At 49.2% G+C, this 24,933-nt stretch overlaps 1 protein-coding gene and 1 long non-coding RNA gene across 3 annotated transcripts in view; one reads left to right on the top strand and one right to left on the bottom strand.

Annotated features, from left to right (window-relative positions):
• The first annotated feature begins 55 nt into the window (after positions 1-55).
• LOC143821336 (uncharacterized) overlaps positions 56-24,933 on the top strand; it is a 30,963-nt gene continuing 6,085 nt past the window's right edge. For both annotated transcript variants that reach the window (XR_013225770.1, XR_013225771.1), the window contains exons 1-2: positions 56-177; positions 8,662-8,753. This is a non-coding gene — a long non-coding RNA (uncharacterized LOC143821336). The remainder of the gene's footprint in view (positions 178-8,661; positions 8,754-24,933) is intronic.
• The window catches only part of FIBCD1 (fibrinogen C domain containing 1), a 198,928-nt gene continuing 186,135 nt past the window's right edge, over positions 12,141-24,933 (bottom strand). The window contains exon 7 of the mRNA XM_077305184.1: positions 12,141-24,304. Within this exon, the coding sequence (XP_077161299.1) occupies positions 24,045-24,304 (260 nt within the window). The 3' untranslated portion in view covers positions 12,141-24,044. The remainder of the gene's footprint in view (positions 24,305-24,933) is intronic.

Consider the following 24,933-nt stretch of genomic DNA (forward strand, 5'->3'; position numbering starts at 1 on the left):
TCCCCATTGGAACCTGGAATTCAGTAACTGTTGGCCCTGGTATTCTTTGTCCCCATCGATGGACACGGGAGCCGGAGGGGCTGGTGGCGGTGGACTGAGGCTTTCCCTGAGGAGTGGTTGAAGCAGCGAGCGGTGGAACACAGGATGGATCCAATATGACCGGGGCAGCTTCAAGCGGTAGGCCATGGGATTCACCTGCTCCAAGACCTCGAACGGTCCCACGAACTGTCTTAACTGTCTTAACCTGTCTTAACCAGACAGGCTGTGCAGAAATGCTTGGTGGACAGCCAGACTCGACTGCCAACAGCTAAGTGGGGCTCATCTATGCGATGGGTGTTGGCTTGGGCTTTATACAATGCCTGGGCTTCTTGCAGGATATCCTGCAGGATCTGGTGCTGCGCTTGCAACTCTTCCAAGTCGGTGGCTGCGGTGGGCACTGCGGGTGGAATGATGGGGTCAGGCAGGAATTGGGGGTGAAAGTTGTGCAAGGTCTGGAATGGTGACATCTGGGTCGAGGCATGAACCGAGTTATTGTATGTGAATTCAGCCAACGGGAGCCAGCAGGACCAGTCTTCCTGCTGGTAAGAGATGTAGCACCAGAAGTACTGCTTGATGATCCCGTTGACCTATTAGGTCTGTTAATTGGTTTTGGGGTGATGGGCACTCGAGAGGCTTATCTTCTTTCCCAGCGCGGCGTGCAACTGCCGCCTGAACTGGGAGGTACATTGCACCCCTCTATCTGTGACTATCCATGTCAGGAGCCCATGGAACACATGCACCAGGAACAATCATGCCATTTCATAGAATCATAGAATCATAGAGTTGGAAGGGGCCATACAGGCCATCTAGTCCAACCCCCTGCTCAATGCAGGATCAGCCCTAAGCATCCTAAAGCGTCCTTCTTGAAGTGAGGCCTCCAGAACTGCACACAGTACTCCAGGTGTGGTCTGACCAGTGCCGTATACAATGGGACTATGACATCTTGTGATTTTGATGTGATGCCCTGGTTGAAACAGCCCAAAATGGCATTCGCCTTTTTTACCGCTGCATCACACTGCCTGCTCATGTTTAGTTTATAGTCCACAAGTACCCCAAGGTCTCGTTCACACACAGTGTTACCTAGAAGCATATCTCCCATCCAGTAGGCATGCTTTTCATTTTTCTGACCCAGATGAAGAACTTTACACTTATCTTTATTAAATTGCATCTTGTTCTCATTTTCCCATTTTCCCATTGTGTTCAGATCTCGTTGAACTCTGTCTCTATCTTCCGAAATATTTGCCAGTCCTCCCAATTTGGTGTCATCTGCAAACTTGATGAGTAGTCCCTCCACCCCCTCATCTAGATCACCCCCTCATCTAGATCATTTTCCCATTGTGTTCAGATCTCGTTGAACTCTATCTTCCGGAGTATTTGCCAGTCCTCCCAATTTGGTGTCATCTGCAAACATGATGAGTAGTCCCTCCATCTCCTCCTCTAGATCATTAATAAATATTTTTAAAAGTACCGGGCCGAGCACTGAGTCCTGAGGTACCCTGCTACTCATCTCTCTCCAGTCTGATGAAACACCATTGACAACAACTCTTTGAGTGCGGTTCTCTAACCAATTCCCTATCCACCTAACTATCTGAAAATCCAGATTGCAGTCCTTCAACTTATCCATCAGAACATCAAGGGGAACCTTATCAAAAGCTTTACTAAAATCCAAGTAAACGACATCAACCGAATTTCCACGATCCAGCAAACCGGTTACTTGGTCAAAAAAGGAAACCAGGTTGGTCTGACAGGACCTGTTGGAGACAAATCCATGCTGACTTCCTTGGATCACCAAATTGTCCTCCAGATGTTTGCACATCACTCCCTTTAATATCTGCTCCATTATCTTCCCCACAATAGAGGTCAGACTCACTGGTCTGTAGTTTCCCGGGTCATCCTTCCTCCCTTTTTTGAAGATCGGAATAACATTTGCTTTCTTCCTGTCCTCTGGGACATCTCCAGTCCTTAAAGAGGTCCCGAAGATGATGGACAAGGGCTGTGCAAGTTCTCTGGAAAGTTCTTTGAGCACTCTCAGGTGCATTTCATCCGGCCGATGGATTTGAACTCATCCAGTGCAGCTAAATGCCTCTTGACAACCTCTCTATCCATGTTAACCTGCCACCCAGACACTGTTGTTCTAAATTTTTCAACTGAAAAATCTTTACTTGTTACAATGGACTTCCCTGGCCAATCTTAGCTCACTCTCAGCTTTGGCCTTTCTGATGATTGATCTACAGTGCCTAGTAACCTGTAGGTACTCTGCTTTATAGCTCTGTCCTTCCCTCCATTTCCTGAACATTTTCCTTTTCTTTCTTAGTTCCTCTTGAAGTTCTCTGTTCATCCAAATAGGCTTCTTAGAGCTCCTGCAGTGTTTTCGTCTTTCTGGGATAGTCATTGATTGAGCATGCAATAGCTTTTGTTTGAGTAGCGCCCACCCTTCCCCCTAGGGTCCCCACCTCCTTCACCTCATCCACCAACTCTTGCCTGCTGGTCAGTATTAAGTCCAGTATGGCTGAACCTCTTGTGGGTTCATCTACCATTTGATAAATGAAATTGTCAGCCAGGCAGGTCAGAAAGTTGCATGACTGAGGACACTTCGCAGAGTTTGTTTCCCAGCACACATCTGGGAAATTGAAGTCACCCATGATGATAAGGTCCTGCCACTTGGATATTTTCTCAAGCTGCTCACAAAGTGCAGCATCCACATCCTCTCGTTGGTCAGGCGGTCGGTAGCAGACACCAACCGCCACACTGTTTGTTTTCCCCTCGCTTATTTTCACCCAGATGCTTTCCACTGTAGATATGCTCTCCTTCACTAGAATTTCCTGACAGGTAAGCCCTTTCCTCACATACAGTGCCATTCCTCCACCTCTTCGATCTATTCTGTTTTTTCTGAACAGTTCATATCCATCCACTATTACATTCCAGTCATGAGAATCATTCCACCAGGTTTCTGTGATGCCTACTAGATCATACCTTTCCATCAGCATGAGAAGTTCCAGCTCTTCCTTCTTATTGCCCATGCTTCGGCTGTCCATCAGGTGCTAGTAGGCCTTCCTCAAGAAAGCCTATCCCATGGTCCCAGAAACCAAATCTCTCCTGCCGGCACCAACTACGCAGACACTGATTCACCTCCATTATCTTCCTCTCCCGACGCATTCCTCTTCCCTTGACAGGCGAGATTGAAGAGAATACCACTTGTGCCCCCGTTTGCTTGAGCTTCCTCCTTGAGAAAGATGGGTTGCAAATGGAAGTCTAAGTGTGTGTAGACTCTGGATGCTCAACTTCCCTAATAAAGCCTGGTTAGGGGGCTGGGAGTGGGGAAGTCCTCCTAGATTAGCTGATAAGCATGTGGCAAGTAGATAGGACCCCGGTGGGGGGGAAGGCAATAACCCAATCAACTGCCCCCCCCTAGTCATGACTCTCAGGGCCCACTGGGAGATAATCTCATTAAGCATTGCCACTATTGCAAGGTTTGCCATCTTACTAGACATGGGCTGGCTTGACACACATAAACCTCAGATCAACTGGGACAAGAAGATGCTGGACTTTACGCACCCCAACTGCAGGGCCGACTTTTGGTTCAGGGAGAAGGGAGGGGGCCAGGGGACGGCTATCACCGGGACTGTTGTGAGTTGGGAAAACCTCCCGTTTGTTTACAATCCCTGGCTAGGGCAATGGGTCCCCACAAGGGTGAGAGGGAAGAGTTGCCAGAATGCTACACAGACTTGATTCAAGGCCTCTTGGAGGAGGAATGCAATCAACTGACCCCGCATCACCGCACAGACTCTGCCCAAAGTGAAACTTTATATCATGAGTCCTGCAGAGTTGGAAGAACTCTGCCAGTTCATAGATAAGAACCTACAGAGGGAGTTTATTCGCCCAGCCACCTCCCCAATGGCCAGTGCTGTTTGCCAAAAAGAAAGATGGGACTCTCCAGCTCTGCCCTGATAACAGAGCCATCAATGCTCTATCAAGTGAATGCATATTCCCTTTCATTGATCAAAGATCTCTTTGGCCATCTGGAGGAGGGAAAGATTTTTACCAAGTTAGTTTATGAGAAGCTTACAACCATGTGAGAATTGCAGAGGGGGATGACTGGAAAACGGCATTAAACACCCCCATGGGACAGTTTGAGTACCTCGTTATGCTGTTCAGCTTAAGCAGCTCACCAGGAATATTCATGAATGTAATTAATGAAGTGTTACATGATTTGCCTTGGTTTAACTTGACGACATATTGATATATAGCTGAAACAAAGAGGAATCAGTTGCACTGGTCTGTGAAGTGCCTTCTGAAGTGGTTCTGAAGTGCCTTCACGACCACAAGGTGTTTGCCAAAATGTCCAAATGTGACTTTCACAAAAGCCAAATAGACTATTTGGGCTACCGGGTGTCTGATCAGGGGCTCCAAATGGACCCAGCTAAGGTGAAGGACTTGCTGGCTTGGGAAATCCAACGCACCCATCACCAGCTACAGTAGTTTTTAGGATTCACCAATTTCTACACTGACTTCTTGACCCAGTACTCACAAGTTGCCCTCCCACTGACTGAGTTGTTGAAAACCAAAGGGAAAGTGGATAGGGACAAGCATCCTGGGGCACAGCTGGCCTAACTACTTTGTGAGATATTTTAGAGGGGGCCAAGGAACCCCTCCAGGTCTGGACGGATCATAAAAACCTGGAGGTCCTCTGCAAGCCACATTGTCTAAATGCCAAATAAATCAGGTGGGCGGAGTTTCTCACCTGGTTCGACTTCATACTGTCCCACATCCTGGGCTGCTCCAACTTTCTGGTAGACACTCTCTTATGAATGTACGAAAAGGAGGAAGAAAAGGAAGTTTGCATTGACACTGTTTTCAACTCTACCCAATTGGGGCTTATGGTTCAAAAAAGAAGCAAGATTCGAGGGGGTGCCCCCCCCTGGCCCCAGATTGTAAGGGACAAAATCCCAATGAATTTCATAGAATCAGAGAATCAGAGAATTGGAAGGGGCCATACAGGCGTCTAGTCCAACCCCCTGCTCAACACAGGATCAGCCCAAAGCATCCTAAAGCATCCAAGAAAAGTGTGTATCCAACCTTTGCTTGAAGATTGCCAGTGAGGGGGAGCTCACCACCTCCTTAGGCAGCCTATTCCACTGCTGAACTACTCTGACTGTGAATTTCCCCCCCCCCTGATATCTAGCCTATATCATTATACTTGTAGTTTAAAACCATTACTGAGCGTCCTTCCTCTGCAGCCAACGGGAACAGCATCCTGCCCTCCTCCAAGTGACAACCTTTCAAATACTTAAAGAGGGCTATCTGGAGCAGATATTAAAGGGACACCAGTAAACATCTGGAGGACAATTTGGTGATCCAAGGAAGTCAGCATGGATTTGTCTCCAACAGGTCCTGTCAGACCAACCTGGTTTCCTTTTTTGACCAAGCGACAGGATTGCTGGATTGTGGAAATTCGATTGATGTCGTTTACTTGGATTTTAGTAAAGCTTTTGATAAGGTTCCCCATGATGTTCTGATGGATAAGTTGAAGGACTGCAATCTGGATTTTCAGATAGTTAGGTGGATAAGGAATTGTTTAGAGAACCACACTCAAAGAGTTGTTGTCAATGGTGTTTCATCAGACTGGAGGGAGGTGAGTAGCGGGGTACCTCAGGGCTCGGTGCTCGGTCCGGTACTTTTTAACATATTTATTAATGATCTAGATGAGGGGGTGGAGGGACTACTCATCAAGTTTGCAGATGACACCAAATTGGGAGGTCTGGCAAATACTCCAGAAGAGAGAGACAGAGTTCAACGAGATCTGAACACAATGGAAAAATGGGCAAATGAGAACAAGATGCAATTTAATAAAGATAAGTGTAAAGTTCTGCGTCTCGGTCAGAAAAATGAAAAGCATACCTACTTGATGGGGTAACACTGTGTGTGAACTAGACCTTGGGGTATTTGTGGATTGTAAACTATACAAGAGCAGGCAGTGTGATGCAGCGGTAAAAAAGGCAAATGCATCACATCAAAATCACAAGATGTCATAGTCCCATTGTATACGGCACTGGTCAGACCATACCTGGAGTACTGTGTGCATTTCTAGAGGCCTCACTTCAAGAAGGACGTAGATAAAATTGAAAGGGTACAGAGGAGAGCGACGAGGATGATCTGGGGCCAAGGGACCAAGCCCTATTAAGATAGGCTGAGGGACTTGGGAATGTTCAGCCTGGAGAAAAGGAGGTCGAGAGGGGACATGATAGCCCTCTTTAAGTATTTGGAAGGTTGTCATTTGGAGGAGGGCAGGATGCTTTCCCCATTGGCTGCAGAGGAAAGGACGCGGAGTAATGGGTTTAAACTACAAGTACCACGATATAGGCTAGATATCAGGAAAAAAAATTTCGTAGTCAGAGTAGTTCAGCAGTGGAATAGGCTGCCTAAGGAGGTGGTGAGCTCCCCCTCACTGGCAGTCTTCAAGCAAAGGTTGGATACACACTTTTCTTGGATGCTTTAGGATGCTTTGATCTGATCCTGTGTCGAGCAGGGAGCTGGACTAGATGGCCTGTATGGCCCCTTCCAACTCTATGATTCTATGAAACTCTCGGGGGTGCTCAACAGAGAAAACATCTGTGGTATTTGGTAGCCTGGGTAGAATTCCCTGACTCTGATAATGAATGGGTGGACGCTGAGGATGTCTGTGCTCTGATACTGGTAAAATGCTTTCATGAGGCGTACCCGTCCAAACAGTCTCTGAACTCTCAACTCCATAGGTGGATAGGAAAGGGCCCTGGGGGAGTAGAGTGTCATGAACCCCTAGTTCCTGATCCAATCTGCTCTTGAGATTTGCTTTATTACCAACACTCCTGGATCTCCCACTGAGTTGTAGCACCTTCCCTAACCCACTCGAGGGCACCCCTCCATTCTCCCATCTCTGTCTGCATTTCAAAGGTTTGTCCAGTTCTCACTTCCTTATCTCAAGACTGTTCTCGCTTGGAACTTACCAGATGGCTGGCTAAGCTGCTCTGGTACTTTGTAGATCAAAGGAAAGTTGTCAGTGCCATCCTTTCTGAAGCCCTCTCTCAGCCTGAGAGTATCCTCATGTGTCTCATAAAATGTTTTGAATGCTGCTCCAAAATGGGCAGCCCATTCCAGGGCAATGCCACAGGGAGGCTCTTGTAGGTGAAGGGTGGCCATTATGTGGTCCTTGAAAGCCCTGTTGTGTGGGAGAAGCCAGCCACAATGCACATTCTGCATGTGTAAATGCACTTACTGTGAAGGTGGTACAAGGATCTTGGCTAATTCTTGTGCCAAAGGTGGTCTTATTCTTCCCAAGTTAGTGATGTTTCCGGCATTAACCGCTATTCGGAGCTGTCTTTTGTGGGGCTTCGGCAGGAAAGAGCATGATGACGATTTTGAGTTGGTCGGTCTTACTGAGCCTACCCTATCTCACAGGGCTGTTGAAAGCAGGAATCTTCATGCATTTTGGGGGATGGCAGGATAGACTGGAATGTGAGCATTATGCTTTGAGGGAATGCTCCATATGAGAGTTCAATAGGGGGCAACCTTTGGTGACCAGAAGGGTGCAAAAACCCTGACAACCTTTGACTGACATGTGGAATTAGGAACCAACTTGGAACAAGCTAGGGCAGTTGTCCCCAAAGTGATCCCCTTGGGAACTGTGGCCACCTTCAACAGCTTTCCTGGTGCTCACCAAGGTTTCTGATGGGCTGTGCAGATTAAGAGGTGTCTAATTAAGCAGAAAGCTTGAAATATGTGTGAAACATTGAAGAGTTACTCTGAAAAGTTGTACATAACCTTCCTCCCTGATATTTTGTGGCTGCTTCCAGCTCCTGTAGGAGCCATTTTGTGCTTGGCTTCTCTTCCTGTAGCAGCCATTTTGTTGTTGTGCCCTCAATATAGGCTGAATAATGCACTTTTGGTCCAATTTCAATGCACTTTGCAACTGGATTTTACTGTGTGAAATTGCACAATCCACTTGTAAGTTATGTTGAGCTCTCCCCCGCTGGCAGTCTTCAAGAAGCGGCTGGTCCTGCATTGAGCAGAGGGTTGAACTAGATGGCCTGCAGACCCCCTTCTAACTCTATGATTCTATGAAGAGGTTGAATGCAAAGCAATACGTCTTGTACAGGATGAGCAATACGCCATAATGAGTTCCTTTTTATTAAGAAGTTTAAGCAAATCCACATGTTACAGCATTAACCAATACGCTAGATCTACTTCACCAGACGGGTAGATAAGATAGGATCTGTCCAGTTAGTTGAGACAGAAATGGGTGGTCTTGTGGTGGCTGCTCCATAACTGTCCTTGGGTGCCTTCAGCTCATCCTGGGAGAGCCAGTTGGCCATGCTATTCAGTCTCCCCTTCCTCCCTTTACCCCGTCCCACCGCAAGCCCTCCTGCCAGTCTTCCAGGGTCTGTGGCTGAAGGTCAGGCAGCATACAGAACCAAATGCAAAGGCTGTGCTTGCAACCACAGTGGGCCAGAAACCAGCCTAGCATCTCTTTGGACTTTCATAACTCCACAAAATGTACATGGGGCAGATCTGAGGTTTGATGCCTCTGGTCCTACTCTGCTGCCACTCTGACATCACTGGCATCCTTTCTGTTTCTCTCTCCCTCAGAACAGACCAGAGGCTGGGCTTCCAGAGCTCTTCAGAGTTGAGTGAGATTGGAGGACTGGAGAAAGCGATCCAGAAGAACCTCTGGAGCCCTGGTCAGTAGCTACTTTTGCTAAAGGGCCTCTTGAGTAAAAGGGCAATTCTGTACTCCCATAATGCATCTCTGTTCACCCAAGGTCCAAGATATTGTGACCTTCAGTCAACCTCTATCCTGAAGTAGGATCTCATTTAGCTAAGGTATGTCTCGCACATAAAATCTTTCGGCCTTTACCTTGAGAATCACTGTGGAGGGAAAGAGCATTTCAGTCCCATCCAGGTCGAGGCAGCCATGCTATAAAGCTCATGGCAGACTTGCATCCCAACAATTGTTACTTAGCCTGTTCTCTGGGCAGAGCTGCCGGAGTCTTTTGTCCTCCTCTGGCTCCTCCTTCCCCGGCCAAGTTTTTTTGCTATGTTCCATGCTCCCCCCCCCCCAAATGTCTTACAGCAGAGCAGCTGATGACCCCAGAAACAGAGGGCTACGGGAACCTTTGAAGCCAGATTCGAGGCCAAGAGAACCTCATGGTGTCCAGAGGAGAAGCTTTCACAAGTTCAGGCACTCTTCCTCACCAGACTAACTGGTCCCAACTGGGAAGCCTCAGACTGATTTCAAGGCTGCCCTTTGTACAGTTCAGAGGAAACTCACTGTAGAGGCTTTTGGTGTGAAGTGTGTGTGGGGAGGGGACTTCCACACAGGACAAGGTCTCTTGCTTCCTAATTAACTAGGGTTGCCTGGTCCCCTTGGCCATGTTGGGGTGGAACAGGGTTGCTGTATCCCCTTTAGGAAGCTTCTCAAGATTTGAAGATGGAGCTTGGGGAAGATCTCATTGGGGTACAGTGCCACAGAATCCCATTTTCTCCAGGGGAGCTGATCTCTGTAATCTGGAGATGAGCTGAAATTCCAGGGGATCCCCAGGCCCTACCTGGAGGCTGGCACCCGTACATTTTTCAGAGACATGCACAATGAACACAACTAGGAAGCAATGGCAGTCCTCCTCATATTGCATTGAGCTAACAGAAGAGACTGTTCTCTGCTGTCAGAATTTCTTTTTAAAAATGATTAAAAACCCATTTACACCTTGTTCTATCAGGTTATGTATATGTAAAAAGAGAATATTCTGATTTTATGCCTTGCCTTGCCAATAGCAGCACCTCTGACACCAGTGGACACATCTGTCTGCAATTGGTTCCCAGTTCCTTCTCAGTTCCATGTGCCCAAGTCATTTGTGAATTCAGCTAAAAACATTGAGGATAGTTTTAGAGGTCAAAATAAGATTTGGACCACCATAAGTCATACACCCCACATTTAGGGGGATCTCCTCTTTGTGGGGATATATGCTGTTTCCTCATCCAAAGCCCAGTTCTTGTGCCAGCTGTTATAAAGTGGAGTGCCCAAGAACAATCAGGTGATCACTGGGATCAGAATGCACCCAAAACAAGATGACAAAATGGGTTTTATACCCTACTTTTCACTGCCCAAAGGAATCTCAAAGCGGCTTACCATAAACTTCTTTTCATCTTCCTTAACAGACACCCTGTGAGGTAGGTGAGGCTGAGAGAGCTCTGACAGGACTGGTCTGTGAGAACAGCTCTATCAGGACTGTGAGTGGCCAGAGGTCACCCAGTTGGCTGCATATGGAAGAGTGGAGAATCAAACTAGGCCCTCCAGATAAGAAACCTCTGCTTCTATCTGAGATGTCAGTGAGGAGCAGTATATAAATTAAACTAGAAAAAAAGCACATTTCTAAAAATGGATAAGGATAGGCTTGGGGAGGTGGCGCGGCAGCGGTAGGTAGGGGTGGGTGGAGGGTGGAGTGTGGGGCCGGGCCAGGCCGGCTTGGGGCAGAAGGAGTCGAGGCGGCGTTCTGGGGACTCAAGCGGAGGCGGAGGGAAACCACGCATGTGCGGGAGCCGGCACTTGCGTGGTCTGGTGGGCAGGGGTGGGAGGGGGTAACGCGGGGGAAGCGAGCCACGCCTGCGCCTTCGGGGAGGGCGGTATATAAATCTAAATAAATAAATAAATAAATAAATAAATGCGTGGCTCAGTCTGTAGCCATCGCGGCAGCCACGCGGGTGGCGCGGGTTGGCCGTGGGGTGGGAGCCGGGCGGAGCGGGCCAAGGGAGAACGCGGCGGTCAGCGAGGCGGCAAGTAGGGGTGCGTTGGAGGTTGGGGGGTTTGTGTTGGGGGGGAAGGTTTGTGTGTGGGGGGTAGGGTTTAGTGTGGGAAGCGCGCATTCGTCGGCGCTTGTTGGGGGTTGGGTGTTTGGGCGGGCGGCGACGGAGGAGGTGTGGGGCATCGGGGTGGGGGAGTCGTATGCACGGGGGGGTGTAGCGGCGGGCAGAGGATTACCTGGGTCGTGCGGGGGTGGTGGTGGGGTTCGGGAGGCCGGCGGCGGTGGCGTGCTGTGCGGGGGAAGGGCGCACGGGGCGCATGGGATCCCTTCCCTGATTCCCGTGCAAGTTGGGAGGGCGTGCGGCTGGAAAGAAGCAGGGCCGCCGCGTCTTTGACGCAGCGTCCCTTCTCCTTTCCCCGCATCGAGCAGCAGTCCATGACGGCCAAGCAGGGCCAGGAGTGACAGTCGGAGGGGTGAATCAGGAGCCGCTTTGCTGCTCCTGATTCGCCCTTCCGAGTTTTTATCACGGACTGCGCCCGCCCTAACTCCTCCCAACTTGCCCTTAGGCTTTTATTTATAACCGCAGAGCGGTTTACAGATGAATGAATGGTCATCTTAACACCGCCCGTGGCGCCACGGGCGCCACGGACTAAATAAAGCTCTAAGACGTTCTGAGGCGGGATGTGTCCGGGATGAGGAAGGGTCCAGATTGGACCCTTCCTCTGCACAGACAATCGGAGGGACCAATCGGCAGGCGCGAAGCGCCTACCGATTGGTCCCTCCGATTCCCAGTCCCATGCAACTGCGAGCCGTGTGCAGCGCGGCTCGCAGTTGTTCCTAGCACCTCCGACGCGTCAGGCCGCCCGATCGCCTTCCCTGGGGCCTGGTGAGCTTTTCCTCAGATCGGGGGGGGGGGGAGGAAAAAAGCTCCCCAAGCACCGGGGAAGGCGATCCGCGGCTCGCAGAGCCGCAGATCGCCTTCCCCGGTGCTTGGGGAGCTTTTTCCGAGAGTGTATTTTCCGAGAGTGGGAAGCTTTTTCCGAGAGCTTTTTCCGACAATGTATTACTGCGGGAGGAGGGGAGAGGGAATCAGGGCCGGGCTGCGCCCGTGCAGGCCGCGCCCGCCCGGCCCGATCTGCGGCTGCGGCCTGATCCGCGGCCGCGGCTCGCGGGCGCGGCCCGATCCGCGGGCGCGGCTCGCGGGCGCGGCCGGGCGCGGCCCGATCCGCGGGCGCGGCTCGCGGGCGCGGCCGGGCGCGGCCCGATCCGCGGGCGCGGCTTGCGGGCGCGGCCGGGCGCGGCCCGATCCGCGGGCGCGGCTTGCGGGCGCGGCCGGGCGCGGCTCGAATAAAGGTTGGGGACCACTGCACTAATCTACCTATATCTGCTTCCCCCAATTTTCTGCTTTCCCCAATGGATCCTTGCCTTTCTTCTACCCAGATAACTTTCTCTATTCTCTCCCCTTCAGTTCTATCTCCTCTTTTCATGGTTCCTTCCCTGTAATATTTTTTTATTTTTTAATCCCATTGCCACCACCTTTGACTTAAGATAATCAAAGCATAGAAGCCTCTATAATATTGCTTCTGGAATATGCCTCTTAAGCAATCTCCCAACATTACCATTGATAGCTCTCAGCATAGTATTGTGAAATTTTGGTAGGAATTTATTTCTTGATCCACATTCTGGAGCCATTGTTCTGAATTAGATATATTAATAAGTTTTTTGAAAAATTAATAGCTGTTCTGAATATATTTGAACTTAGGAATACAATGTATTATGCCTAGAGCAAAGCACTTTGCCATGGGAAGCAATTTCACAGCTATGTTCCTGTGGCAAGTGTAAGACACCCCTTACAACTAGCCCTTTTTATTTTTTTCCCTTTGCATCTCTGCTATCTGGCATGGGCATGACCATTTTATTAGCATTATACTTTCTATCCCTTTAATCTGTCATCAGCCCAGCTATTCAGATAAGCACTTACAGGGAGCTGTTCTGAAAGGTATTTGCATGACAAAGGAAGAAAATAGAGAAAACATAAACATTTTAAACTGGTCTGAGAACTTTACATTTGATTTGGTTCAAATTAGCTATATGGAATTCAAATAGATTTGTTCAGTGGAAAATTCAGGGAAGGTGGTTTTGTTTCGTTTGTTGCTGCCAGAGGTTGCTGGGAAGTGCTGACAGACAAAAGTATAAAAATCTGCAGGTTGTTTACATTCTTTTCACAGTATATCCAGCAGCACAAACTGGAACAAAAAACATGCCTGCAGTTTGAATAGCCCGAGCAAGACCTTCTGCAGGTACCACCCTACAAACAAATTAAAAATCTGCACCAGTTGCCAGGAATTTGGGACTGACCTTTGATGCCTCTCTTTCTATGGAGGCTCAGGTCACTACAGTTGCCTGGACGGCATTTTCCCATCTTCGCCAAGCTAGGAAATGCCCTACCTGTCCTCAGACAACTTGGCCACAGTGATCCATGCAACAGTCACTTCCAGACTAGACTACTGTAACTTGCTCTATGCAGGCCTGCCCTGGTCCTTGACCCGGAAGTTGCAGCTGGTACAAAATGTGGCTGCTAGGGTCCTCACTGGTACATCATGGAGGGCCCATATTCAGCCAGCGCTTCGACATCTGTACTGATTACCAGTCTGCTTCCGGATCAAGTTCAAGGTTTTAGTCTTGACCTTTAAGGCCAGACGCAGTCTGGGTCCTGTTTACCTGTGGGACCAACTGATTGCTTATGCCCCCCGCAGTGCTCATCGCTCTGTGGATATGAACTTACTGGTAGTCCAGGGCTCTCGGGATGCTCGCCTGGCCTCAACCTGGGCAAGGGCCTTTTCGGTCCTGGCTGCAACCTGGTGGAATGAGCTCCTGGAAGAGCTAAGGGCCCTGCGCGGCTGCCGGGGGCTCCCTGCCCAGCGGCTTGATGCGAAGCGCCTCTCGCTGCATCAAGCCGCAGCACAAGGGAGCCCCCGGCATCGGACTACACGCCGCCTCCATCAAGAAAATGGCCGCCAGCCAGAAGATGCCGCGAGGGAGCCCGCCCGCTCACTGGTAAGCCACCTTTTACTCTGCCCCAGCCTGCTAGCGCCCATTGTATTTCGGATACAATGGGCTTTTTTACTAGTTATACATAAAATCGTGAATGTACACTCTTGACAACATGCCGGCCCTCTGATTGGCCTTCGCTGAGTGGGGATCCTTCCCCATTGAGGACCAATTTGGGTTATGTCCAGCCCTCTGTGGGGACCACAAGTCCTTTCTTTGTCAGTCATAGCCAGCTGCCCACCCATCTGTTCACCCTCTCTGCAAGCTGAGCTGCGCTGAGGCCAGGTTTACAAACGGCCAAACCACCAGGAGCCCCCCCCCCTCCCGAGCTGTCATGAGAGGCTGGAAGGAGTGGCAAGACTGGGGCAGAGGGCACGGCACCTCTTCCTACGGTTGGTGAAGAAGTCAAAAGTGGACCCTTTGTGGCCTCTCGGATCTTGCGAGAGGCCAGAGCCACCAGAAGCCTCTGCGCTGGCTGCCTGCCCACCTCCCATACCAAAGCAGGTAGCAGGGGGGGGGGCAGGAGTGCTGCTGCCGCCTCACATCCACCCATCCCCAGCGCGGAAACAGAGGGGCAGTGGCCAGCAAGCCGGTAGCTGCTTTAAAAGCAGGCTATGAGCTGCCATCTGCTTCCCCCCCAAGTGCTCACAGCCACAGGCAGACCTGCTTGGACAACTTGCCCCTGATTCCCAGCACCACCTGATAAGGCCTGACGTGATGGGGGGGGGGAGAGGTGCTGCTGCTACCTCCCATGGTTGCAGCTCACACCGGGGTGGGGGGAGAAAGTGGCTCAGGCACCTCTGCCCTTGTTGCCGGGCCTTCTTTGCCTGTCTCCTTGTTGCTAGTGGTACTCAGCCATCGTCACCACACTCCTCCATGCCTCCACGTTGCAATAGGGGCTCTGAAGCCCCGACATGTTGCCAGCATGTGCTGCCAGCGGCAAGCCACATACTCCACCCCATCCCCCATGCTCTCTACCCTCCTTCCCCCTGGGGCTTTCCCTCCTGAACTCCAGCACACACCATGAGTCCACCCATATGCTCTGTCCCATCCCCTGGCCTTACTGCTTTCTCACCTGGGCCACTTGTGATGGAGGCTGGTGGCAGGGTGGAGGCTGACTGACATCAATGGCCCAGCCCTGGCAGCCACAGCCCATGTGCTGCCTTGCTGGTACCAGCAGCAAGCATTGATGCCTGCCACGAGACTTCTGGGGGGGGGGGCTGCTGCTGGCTCTGTGCCCCACACACTGAGATCTAGTGCTATGTGAGGGCACTTCTGCTGACTCCTTGGCCCCTGCCCACTGAGAGCTCACAAGATGGGAGAGCTTCCTGCTTGTTCCAAATGTTATTTTTGGGCACAGAGGGCATGCAGTCTTTTCAGCTCCTGTCTGAACCACTGTATGTCCTCTTTCAGGGGACCTTATTTGGGGTGGTTCAAATACTGCACATAAACTGTTTAATATATGCCACCTGGAGCGGGGAGGCATTTGCTGGTGAAGTTATCTTGAGGCTGTGAAGCAGTGGATGGTGGGAGGAATGAGCATTGCTTGAGGCTTGCTTTTTTATCAGGTGTGTTCCACATTAAGTTCTGGCCAAGAAGAGAACTAAAAAAAAACTATTAACTTGAAAAAAAAAGGGGGACATCCATGTTCCTTTTGCAAACTTCCTCCTTCCCTCCTTTACCTTAGTATAGCACAGGAGGTAGTTCCTGAGACTGACGTGTTTCAGGATGCGACCACAAAATAGAGCTTCAACAACAATGCTATGTGGATAAAGATGCGTGAGGAAGAAGTGGGAATTTTTATTTACAAGATGAATGACTTGTATTCCACCCTCCCTCCCCTGCCCAGCATGGAGTGGGAGGAATGAGACATATATGTGGACTTGAACGGAGGAGTGTCACCCGGGAGGTGGAAAATGGATAAAAATGGGCAGTGGCAGCAGGGAGTAAATGTAATAAATCACCCTTTGGATTACCATATATACTTGTATATAAACACATATATACTTGTATATAAACACCCACATATAAGCCAAGGCACCTAATTTTACCACAAAATCTGAGCAAACTTATTTGGTAAATCTACTGGTAAATTCACATTAATTGCGGCATCAGTAGGTTAAATGCTTTTGAAAATTTATTTCAAAGAAAAACAGCTAGCTCTGTAAGTGCAAAAGAGGGCCAGCAAACCAGAGCAGAACAACAGTACCCAAAGCTGGCAACCTACTACAAGTACCACAGCTACAAATCTGGGAGAATGGACAACTCTAACTACAGCTACAGCCCCCCCCCCCCCACAGAACAACACACTGAAAGAAAGAACTGTAAAAATGAACGTTTAAAATACAAACCCTCAGATAAAAGAAGAAACACCAGGAGAAAAAAGCAGTAAATCCCAAAGCACCCTCAAAACCCACCCCACCCCACCCACAGAAACCAAAAGACTAGTTTGGAGGAAGTGAAGGCAAAAGGGAAAAAAAGATCAGAGTCCCTCAGTCAAACGGTTGATGTACTACAAGCTGCCAGAGCAAACTCAGCTTGTAAGAGGTTTGCAAAACCAATGTAACAATTGGCTGGCTGGGAGAAGGCTTTTATTTCAATTACCGTATATACCCACGTATAAGCCGAGGATTTTTCACTGTGAATACTGTGCTGAAAAACTCAGCTTATACATGAGTAAATTAATATTCTGGGTGGGGGTGGAATATAAATGCTCTCAAATTTACCAGAGTAAAACCAGACAGGAAGTGGCTGATGCAAACAAAAATGATGTAGAAGGGAACTTAAATCCAGAACAAGGTTCCTTTTTAATGCGATGAGTGAGCAGAACACCCAAAACAATTTGAGGGAATTGTGATCTGAAAGCAAGGGAAACCAGAAGGGTGCAGAAAGGGCCTAATTTACAAAGTCTCATTTCCTGCACACTTTGGGGGAGTCTTTCAGTTAGGCAGAACTACCCTGTGGATGGCCCTGTAATGCTGTTTTTACTTATTCCAAGAGCCAGCTTGGTGTAGTGGCTAGGAGTGCGGACTTCTAATCTGGCGAGCCGGGTTTGATTCTGCACTCCTCCACAAGCAACCAGCCAGGTGACTGTGGGCTCGCCAGGGCACTGATAAAGCTGTTCTGACCAAGCAGGAATATCAGGGCTCTCAGCCTCACCCATCTCACAGGGTGTCTGTTGCGGGGAAAGGAAAGAGAAGGTGACTGTAAGCCACTTTGAGACTCCTTCAGAGAGAGAAAGGTGGGATCTAAGAACCAACTCTTCTTCTTCTTCAGGAATCTCAGGGCTCTCTCAGCCTCCCCTCCCTCACAGGTGATTGTAAGCCACTTTGAGACTCCTTCAGGGAGAGAAAAGCAGCATCTAAGAACTAACTCTTCTTCATTATCCACATGGGGGTCAGCCAGTCTATGGTTCTAGTGATAGATATGCTGAGAAGCTGTCCTTAGCAAGAGCTAACAGAAGTTGAACCAGCTTTGCCCTTGGCTGCCATTGTATCTTGTTGTTGTTATTATTATTTGATTTTGATTTCCTGCCACTCCCGGAGACTGGCTCGTTACGGGTTACAAAATAGTCTTTAACTCAATAAAAAGCTCATTAAAACAAGGACATAAATCCTGTCCATTGTCCTATAAACCTGCTCAAGTATTCAAGTCTTCTCAGCAGGCCAGTTCCACTTTGGGTATCTCCACCTCCTGGTAGCAAGGTATACCCCCTTCAATCCTACCCCTTGGTCATGTCAGGTGTTTGTACTTTCTAGGCCTCAGCTGAAAGATTTATTGAATCAGCCTTGGAATCATCCCTAAGTTTTAACATTTGGATCATAGGTGTTTTGAAACATCTTCATTTCTTTTTCTTGTCATTCTTATTATTGTCTCATTTTAAAAAAATAAGTAATACATTCCTGTTTTCAACTGTTTTCAAAGTCAACATGGGGACAATTATTGGTGGACAGGTGAGATACAAATAGACAGACAGATGTTAAGAGTAGTCTGTGTGGTACAAAGAGATCTTGTTTTGGGCATGGAACAAGTTTCTGAAATGAAGATTCAAACCACTTGACAGTGAGACCTATGCCTGGACCATATCTCCTCAAGCTCTGCAAAAAAAGAGGCTAATTGTCCTTATCCTCCATTCTTGGCTGTAATGTTAATCATTTTTAAGCAGCAATTACAACAACAAAAACATAAAGGCAGACATCAGAGCACAAGATGCAAGGACTCCAGGGGTATGGTAGGAAATGGTCACTCAGGTGTTTCAAGGGAGACTAAACCTCACTTCCCCACCAGATGCTGGAGCAACCTTGCTTCCAAGCAGCTTGGGTGGGCCTTGATCCATAGGCAAGGCAGAAGGCAGCTATACCAGGGTTGCCAACCTCCAGGTGAGTTCTGGAGATCTCCAGGGATTGACATAACGCTCAAACCTATAGAGATTAGTTGATGTGGAGAAAATGGCTGCCTTGGAAGGCAGTGTTATATCCTTTCCCAAACTCCACCGTCAACCAGCTCCATACCTAAATTGCTGGGAATTTCCTCATCTACTAAGCAGCTCTAGATCTGGCTTTCCTGGGTCTTGTTGCTGGCAGCTGGAGTGGATCAGGACAGGAAGTACCGAGTTTTCCCATGCAGAAGTGGCAGGCAGCCAGTGTCCTGGGGCTAATGTCAGTTGGGAGGCTTCATGCCGCCCACCAGAGCTGAAATCCCTATTAGTTCCTGCACCTTGGGGGGGGGGGGGATAGATGAACAGGAGCAACAATAACTGCTGTTTTGTGGTGTCAAAAATGCATGTCCTGTTTTTTGAATGCCAGGGAGGCAGGCAAGGGCAGTGCAGACTGTTCGGCATCTGCCCTCAGTCCTTTCTCTGAGCCAAGCGGCCCCAGCATTAGAGCCCATGGGGGGGGGGGGGTGAGGAGTCTCAGGGAGGGTTTTTCTGCATTCCTTACCTGGATGTCTCCTCATCCCCCCTCCCTCTTTCCATGCTGTTGGAACATGTCTGCCTTTAAGCACTGCCTCTAGGGGAGCTTTCAACCCTTGAGGTTCTTCATTCTTCATCGCTGTCTTCAACGCCCCACGTGAGAAGAGCATCTTTTCTTTAGATCTGGTGAAATGGAGGGAGAGTGAGTTCCTGGGTGGTGGCAAATCTTGTCCCTAAAGTTCTGTATGAGGAGCACAAGGCCAGCCTTAATACAAACAGCAAGCCAGCTGTAGCGCCAGCAGTTCAGACTGGGTTTCTAGCACTGTACATTTTCCAATACACAGGAAACAAAAGAAGGCATGTGCACAGCGGGAGCCAGGCCCCATTTAAGGATTTGTGGGGCCTGTAGCACCCTAGCAGAGCACAATTGGTGCTATCTTTATGCTGTACAAGTAACAGCAGGGTACCCTTCCCAGGGATACAGCTTGGTGTAGTGGTTAGGAGTGTGGACTTCTAATCTGGTGAGCCAGGTTTGAATCTGTGCTCCCCGACATGCAGCCAGCTGGGCTCGCCACTATTCTGACCAAGCAGGAATATTAGGGCTGTCTCAGCCTCACCCACCTCACAGGGTGTCTGTTCTAGGGAGAGGAAAGGGAAGGTGACTGTAAGCCACTTTGAGCCTCCTTCAGGTAGAGAAAAGTGGCATATAAGTACTAACTCTTCTTCTTCTTCTTCTAACTTTGAAAACAACTGACACCTTCATGTTGCTGAAAACATTTACTAGTATTCTCCTGAACTCTAAACTGACTTAGCATAAACAAGAAAAGCACCTACTTTTAAAAATTTGAGTGCTCCCAGAGACTGTCCTCCTCGATGAGGGCTGTAATTCCAGTTCCAGAGCATTAAAGTATCTCCCAGGGATCCTTCTGCATGTGACACCTACTCACTCAGTCCAGAGGGTGCCCTCCTGCCTCCGCTGACACCAGCAGCTCTAAGCTGCCCACAAGCCCCCCCCCCCCATTTTTGGCTTTCCCCTTCAGTGGCTATTCTAGATGGGGGGGGGGGACTCTGGCATTCCCTTCAAGGGTTTTCTTGTGGGGGAGTCTGTTTCTTTGGGGGTGGGCTGCCTGGTCACTTGACAGGCTGCAGTGGAGGCCATCCAACGCAGCAGCACATGCTGTCCCCAGAGTATCCCCTCCCCATTTCTCCTGTTATGCTTTGTGCCTGTGTGTGTGAATGTAGTAAAATGGATAGCAAGGAGCTAACTGGAACCTGATAAGGAGTGGAGGGAAACACCACCTCCTGAATTTGTTAACTGGAGCTGGGTTGCAATAAAATGTTGTGTTCTGCAGCTCCTGAAGGGAAACTCCACCTCCTGAATTTGTTAACTGGAGTTGGGTTACAATAAAATGTTGTGTTCTGCAGCTCCTGAAGGGAAACTCCACCTCCTGAATTTGTTAACTGGAGTTGGGTTACAATAAAATGTTGTGTTCTGCAGCTCCTGAGTATGTAGATTGATGCCCACTTCTATCACAAAAATGAATAGGATTCTTCTGGGATCTTACCTGAAACCAGGCTGTTCTGTGGGGAAGGGAAGGACCTAAAGGGGGGGGGAGGATTCCTTGCAAAGGGAAGGCTGCAAAGCCCATCTTCTGCAACATAGCAATAAACAAATCCCTTCAAAGTGTTTATTGGGATGGAATCCAAAAACTGCCCTGGATCTGGCTAGTTGACTCACCTCCCTTGCCACCACCCCACCTCCTCTCCACCACAATCACTCTCCAAATCCTCTGAAGTTTGATGATCCAGGCAATGATGTTTCTTGCCTCAGTCAAAGCCAGTGGGGTAGAAGAGTGCAAGAAGCATGCACATAAGTTCTCTTCACGTGCACTCTCTGGCAAGCTCGCTGTCATTCAGTCTAGGGGCTTTTTCACAGCTGGCCAGGCAGGAGTGGGACCCCTTGAACCGTGGGGCCCATAGCATGTGCTACAAGTGCTACATGGATAAACAGGTACAGGTGGGACCTAGAGAACCCTCGGAATTGTAGCTTATCTCCCGACAACAGTTTCCCTCGAGAAAAGGGCTGCTTTGGAGGGTGGCCTCCATAGCATTCTACTCCACTGAGGTCTTGCCCTGCCCCAAATCCTACCCACTCTTGGCCCCACTCCCAACCTACAGCTGGCAACCTTATCCCCATCCCTTGGACCCCTTGTCCAAGCAGGATCATGGATCCCAAAGTGGTCCCAATCATTTTGAGCCTGTGGGCATGGTTGGGATGCTGCCACAGCATGATGGGTGTAGCCACAAAATGGCCACCACAGGAGGTGACAGCAACCACAAAATGGCTGCCAGAGATTACTTTTCATCACATAGTAAAGGTCTTCCTGCTGTGGTGGCAGCTGCTTCCAAGGGACATTTTAAAAAAGCTGCCCAATGAGTTGAATCTCCAAAAGCCAATCAGAAGCCTTGCTGGGCAAAACCCCTTTGCCCTTTCTAAAAGCAACTGGTGGGCATCAGGGAAGTTACCAGCACTGTCAAGCACCATGCTGGGGCCCCCTCTTTAGGCTCCCTTCGCAGCATCTTACAAAGTTGCTGCAATCCTGTCCCTAAACATGTCATTGACTTTAGCACAATGTTACCTCCCAATTCCCCAGTAGCAGCCTCCAAAGGCTTTCCGTAAATTCTGACTGCCATTCCTGTTTCAGTTGAATGGGAACGGGGACTTGCTGGGTCGCCATCCTTCAGCCAGCCTCAGGAATATTCCCTCCTTCCTACCCCCCCCCCCCTTTGCTTTGCTGCAAGTTCTTCAACTCACAAAGCAGTTTTCTTCAGAACAAAAGCCGGCTTTGTCTCCTATGCACTGTGTGGAATCAGCCGCAGCAAACCTGGGCAAACGTCCCGCTTCTGAACATCTGGCCTTGACAGAGAACAGCTTGGTCTGCTCAACATCTCCTTGGCAGGAGAACAAGAGATTCTGCAGTTGCTTTACAAGCTAGGCATGCAGCTGGCAACCCTGGTTTTTTCTTATTCCATGCTGCAAGAACATAGGAGAGTCCTTTGACAGAAGAGGCAATTCTTGATGCTCCTTCACAAAATTTCAGAACTGTTCATGGCAATGCAGAGGGGCGGTGGGAGGAGACCTTAGCATTATCGGCTTTGTACTGATCATCAGCTTCTTGGATTGCATTGGACGCCCTTAACAGGATGGGAAACAATGGAAAGCATCGAGAACCCTTAGTCTCGTCTCTGATGGGACTGAGTCCACTGAAACTTGTCCTCTGGGAGACTGTCGATTCTATCCTCAATGAAAAGTCAGCCCCGCTTCAGAAAGCCTGATCAGCAGCATGAGAGGTTAGAAATGTTTGGCTCTCCTGAACAGAGAGGAGCAGTCCATTCACATGCAGCTTTGCCAAGGTAGTCATTGCTGACATCTCCATCCAAAGACATGGTTGTGATTTCTGTCATCTCAGGCTCTCCTTGGGCTGGAGATCTCTGCCCCCATCATGGAAAGAAAGGCATCAAAAACTCAGGGCCCTTTTGATAGCACTGCAGAGCAGTTAGGCTGTTTGGCAGTCATGGTCCCCCCCCCCCTTTTGGCGTACCTGTGGTCATTGGTCTTTGCAAGCTGACACTGGTGATTTATAAAGTTTGGATGTTGAGTAGATGCAATGGTGAGACAGTGAAGAGGGGCAGAGGGAAAAGGCAGCAAAAACAAAGCAGATTAAAAGTCGGATTGATAGCAAATCCATACTGCAGCTGCAAGGAATATCATAGCCATCTCTCTCTTTCTCTCTCTCTCTCTCTCCCACCCCACCTCTACCCCATGATAGTCTGTTGAAAGCTGCCTCTTCGCCAGTCCGTGGAATTGGGAAGCTAGCAACTCCCAGTTAGAGAAGAAGGGAAGCCTAAAGGAGAGCAGACTTAGGGCGGTGCCATATGATCCTGGCAGCTCTCTGCAAGGGTTCATTTAGCCACGTCACTGGAAACGATTCTTATCTTACATTTGTGTAACGAACACGTTGTGAGGAAAAGCAATGGCATGCATTAAGTATGAGGAAACATGGAATAACCTGGCAGAAACTCCTTAATCTGGACCAATCAAATGGCAATTAGAACTGCACAAAAGGAGCCTTTAAAACCCATTGGTCTGATGGCTGTGGAATGCCTGAGAGTTTTGCTGAATGCCTGATGCAACAACCAGGGCTGTGCTGTGGGGTTTGTCCTGGCTGAAATGTGCAGCTGAAGCAAAAGGGTCTTCTAGTGCTCAGACCTTTGTGATTCCATCTCAACCTGCAAACCTTCAGTGGCAACTCAGTTTTGATGAAACTGCCATGAGAATTGTCCTTCTCCAGGGGAAACACTGGTGTGGACTCCTACCGAGGAGCTACTGAAAATGCAGACACTGGCTGGCTCTGGTGCCAGGTCATCATGGTTTCGCTGCTGCCTTCCCTGCCCTCATCACTCTCTGGCTAGGAAGGCCAGAGTAAAGCAACCAACTCCAGGTGTTTAAAAGTAGCTTAGCTGAGAGGAACCACAGGTAAATCTCCTCAAACTGCAGCATCCTTGTCAGCTATTCTGTATACCAGGGTGGAAAGTTGCTTCGGGGTGTTGATCCCACAGCTCCCACCAGTACTGTGCTTGTCCTGTTCTCTTTCTCTCCAGCATCTGAATTTTGGCACCATCTATAGCCACCAAGTAGTGTCAGAAGTCAACATCTGATGGCAAAGCAAATGTCCATCCATTAATTTAGGGATTTCTTTATATCAATCCATGCCGTACAGTCCCCAGCAGGAATTTTAGCCTGGTTTTCTTGGCCCTGGTAGAATGTTGATAGGCCTTCCTTCCTTCCTTCCTTCCTTCCTTCCTTCCTCTTTCTGTGTTACCAGGTCTTGTCATGCAGGGTGTTGCAGTCACAGATTCTATGGCCATTGATTCCCACGTGTGCTTGGATCAAACAAAATACAAGCATCTCAGGGCAGGTATTCTTTGGATAGCAAAGCATCTCTTTTTAAAATTGTGCTTTTAGGGGGGAGGGGGGATTAAATCTCATTGATTGCATGCCTGGTCCTTCCTTGGGATTCTTACTTGTGTTTCTATGTGAGAGTTACTGGGTTAAAGAAAAGAGGTAGAGACTGCACCTTGTTGGGGGAACTTCTGAAGAAGAACAACATTGTTGGGATAGGGAGGGTTGTTAATTTCCTGCTGCTCCAGAGGAAGCACCGCTGAGCTACAGGGCGTGGAGGAGGAGAGAAGAGGTGGGTTGAGGGGAGTTAATTTTCATCTCGGAGAGGTCGGATCTTCATTTCAGTAAATTTGAGGGAGTACTGCCAGCCCGTCCATGAGGACCACTCCACGCCATCCGCATAGGAGCTGTGGTGACCCTTGAGGTACTGCCCATTCAGGTTGGAGGTGTGGCAGTTGCGATACCACCAGGCCCCATGGTAGAAGGCTGCACAGTTGTTCTCTGAGTGGTCGTTGTCCAGGTCTTTGGTGGTGAATTTCATACCATTGTGTTTCAGGAAGGAGTCACCTGTAGAAAGAACAAGGAATTTAGCAGGGTGCCCTGGGGAAAGGCTATAGCATAGGAAGGCCCTAATCCATGAGGTAGCAAGTGATCTCCCAGAATTACAACTGGTCTCCAGGTTACCAAGATCTCTTCCCCTGTTAGTAAACCCATCATGGATTCCAATCCTGTTTGGATGGAATGCTGGCTAGAATCCTAAGCAGAGAATCTTACCAATCTCATTCCTACAGTAAGGTGACCTACCACAAGATGAGGCCTAGGGTTCTCCCGGAATCACAACAGATCTCCAGACTCTGCAAGGAGCAGGGGGTAGGACTAAATTGGCTCTAGGGCCGTTTCCAATGCTAGGATTCTTTCAGTCCTCCTGAAGGAAACGGCAGTTCTGGAGGGTGGGGTCTAAGGCAGCATGTCCCTGCTAAGCACCCCTCCCTTCCCAAACTCCAGAAATTTCCCAAGCCAGGTTGCTTACCCTAACCAATAGTTCATTGAATGAAACCACAGCTGGGTTCCTATGAACTCTTTGTGTCAGTGTAAGTTTGACTATCTCCAGATTCACCTGCTTCCCTCTCAGCCTTCTTCCTGGTTATTTCCTATTGGGCTCTGACTATAAAGTGAATATGGCCTTCTTCCAGTGT

The sequence above is a fragment of the Paroedura picta genome, chromosome 12 (assembly GCF_049243985.1).
Source record: "Paroedura picta isolate Pp20150507F chromosome 12, Ppicta_v3.0, whole genome shotgun sequence".
NCBI lineage: Eukaryota > Metazoa > Chordata > Lepidosauria > Squamata > Gekkonidae > Paroedura > Paroedura picta.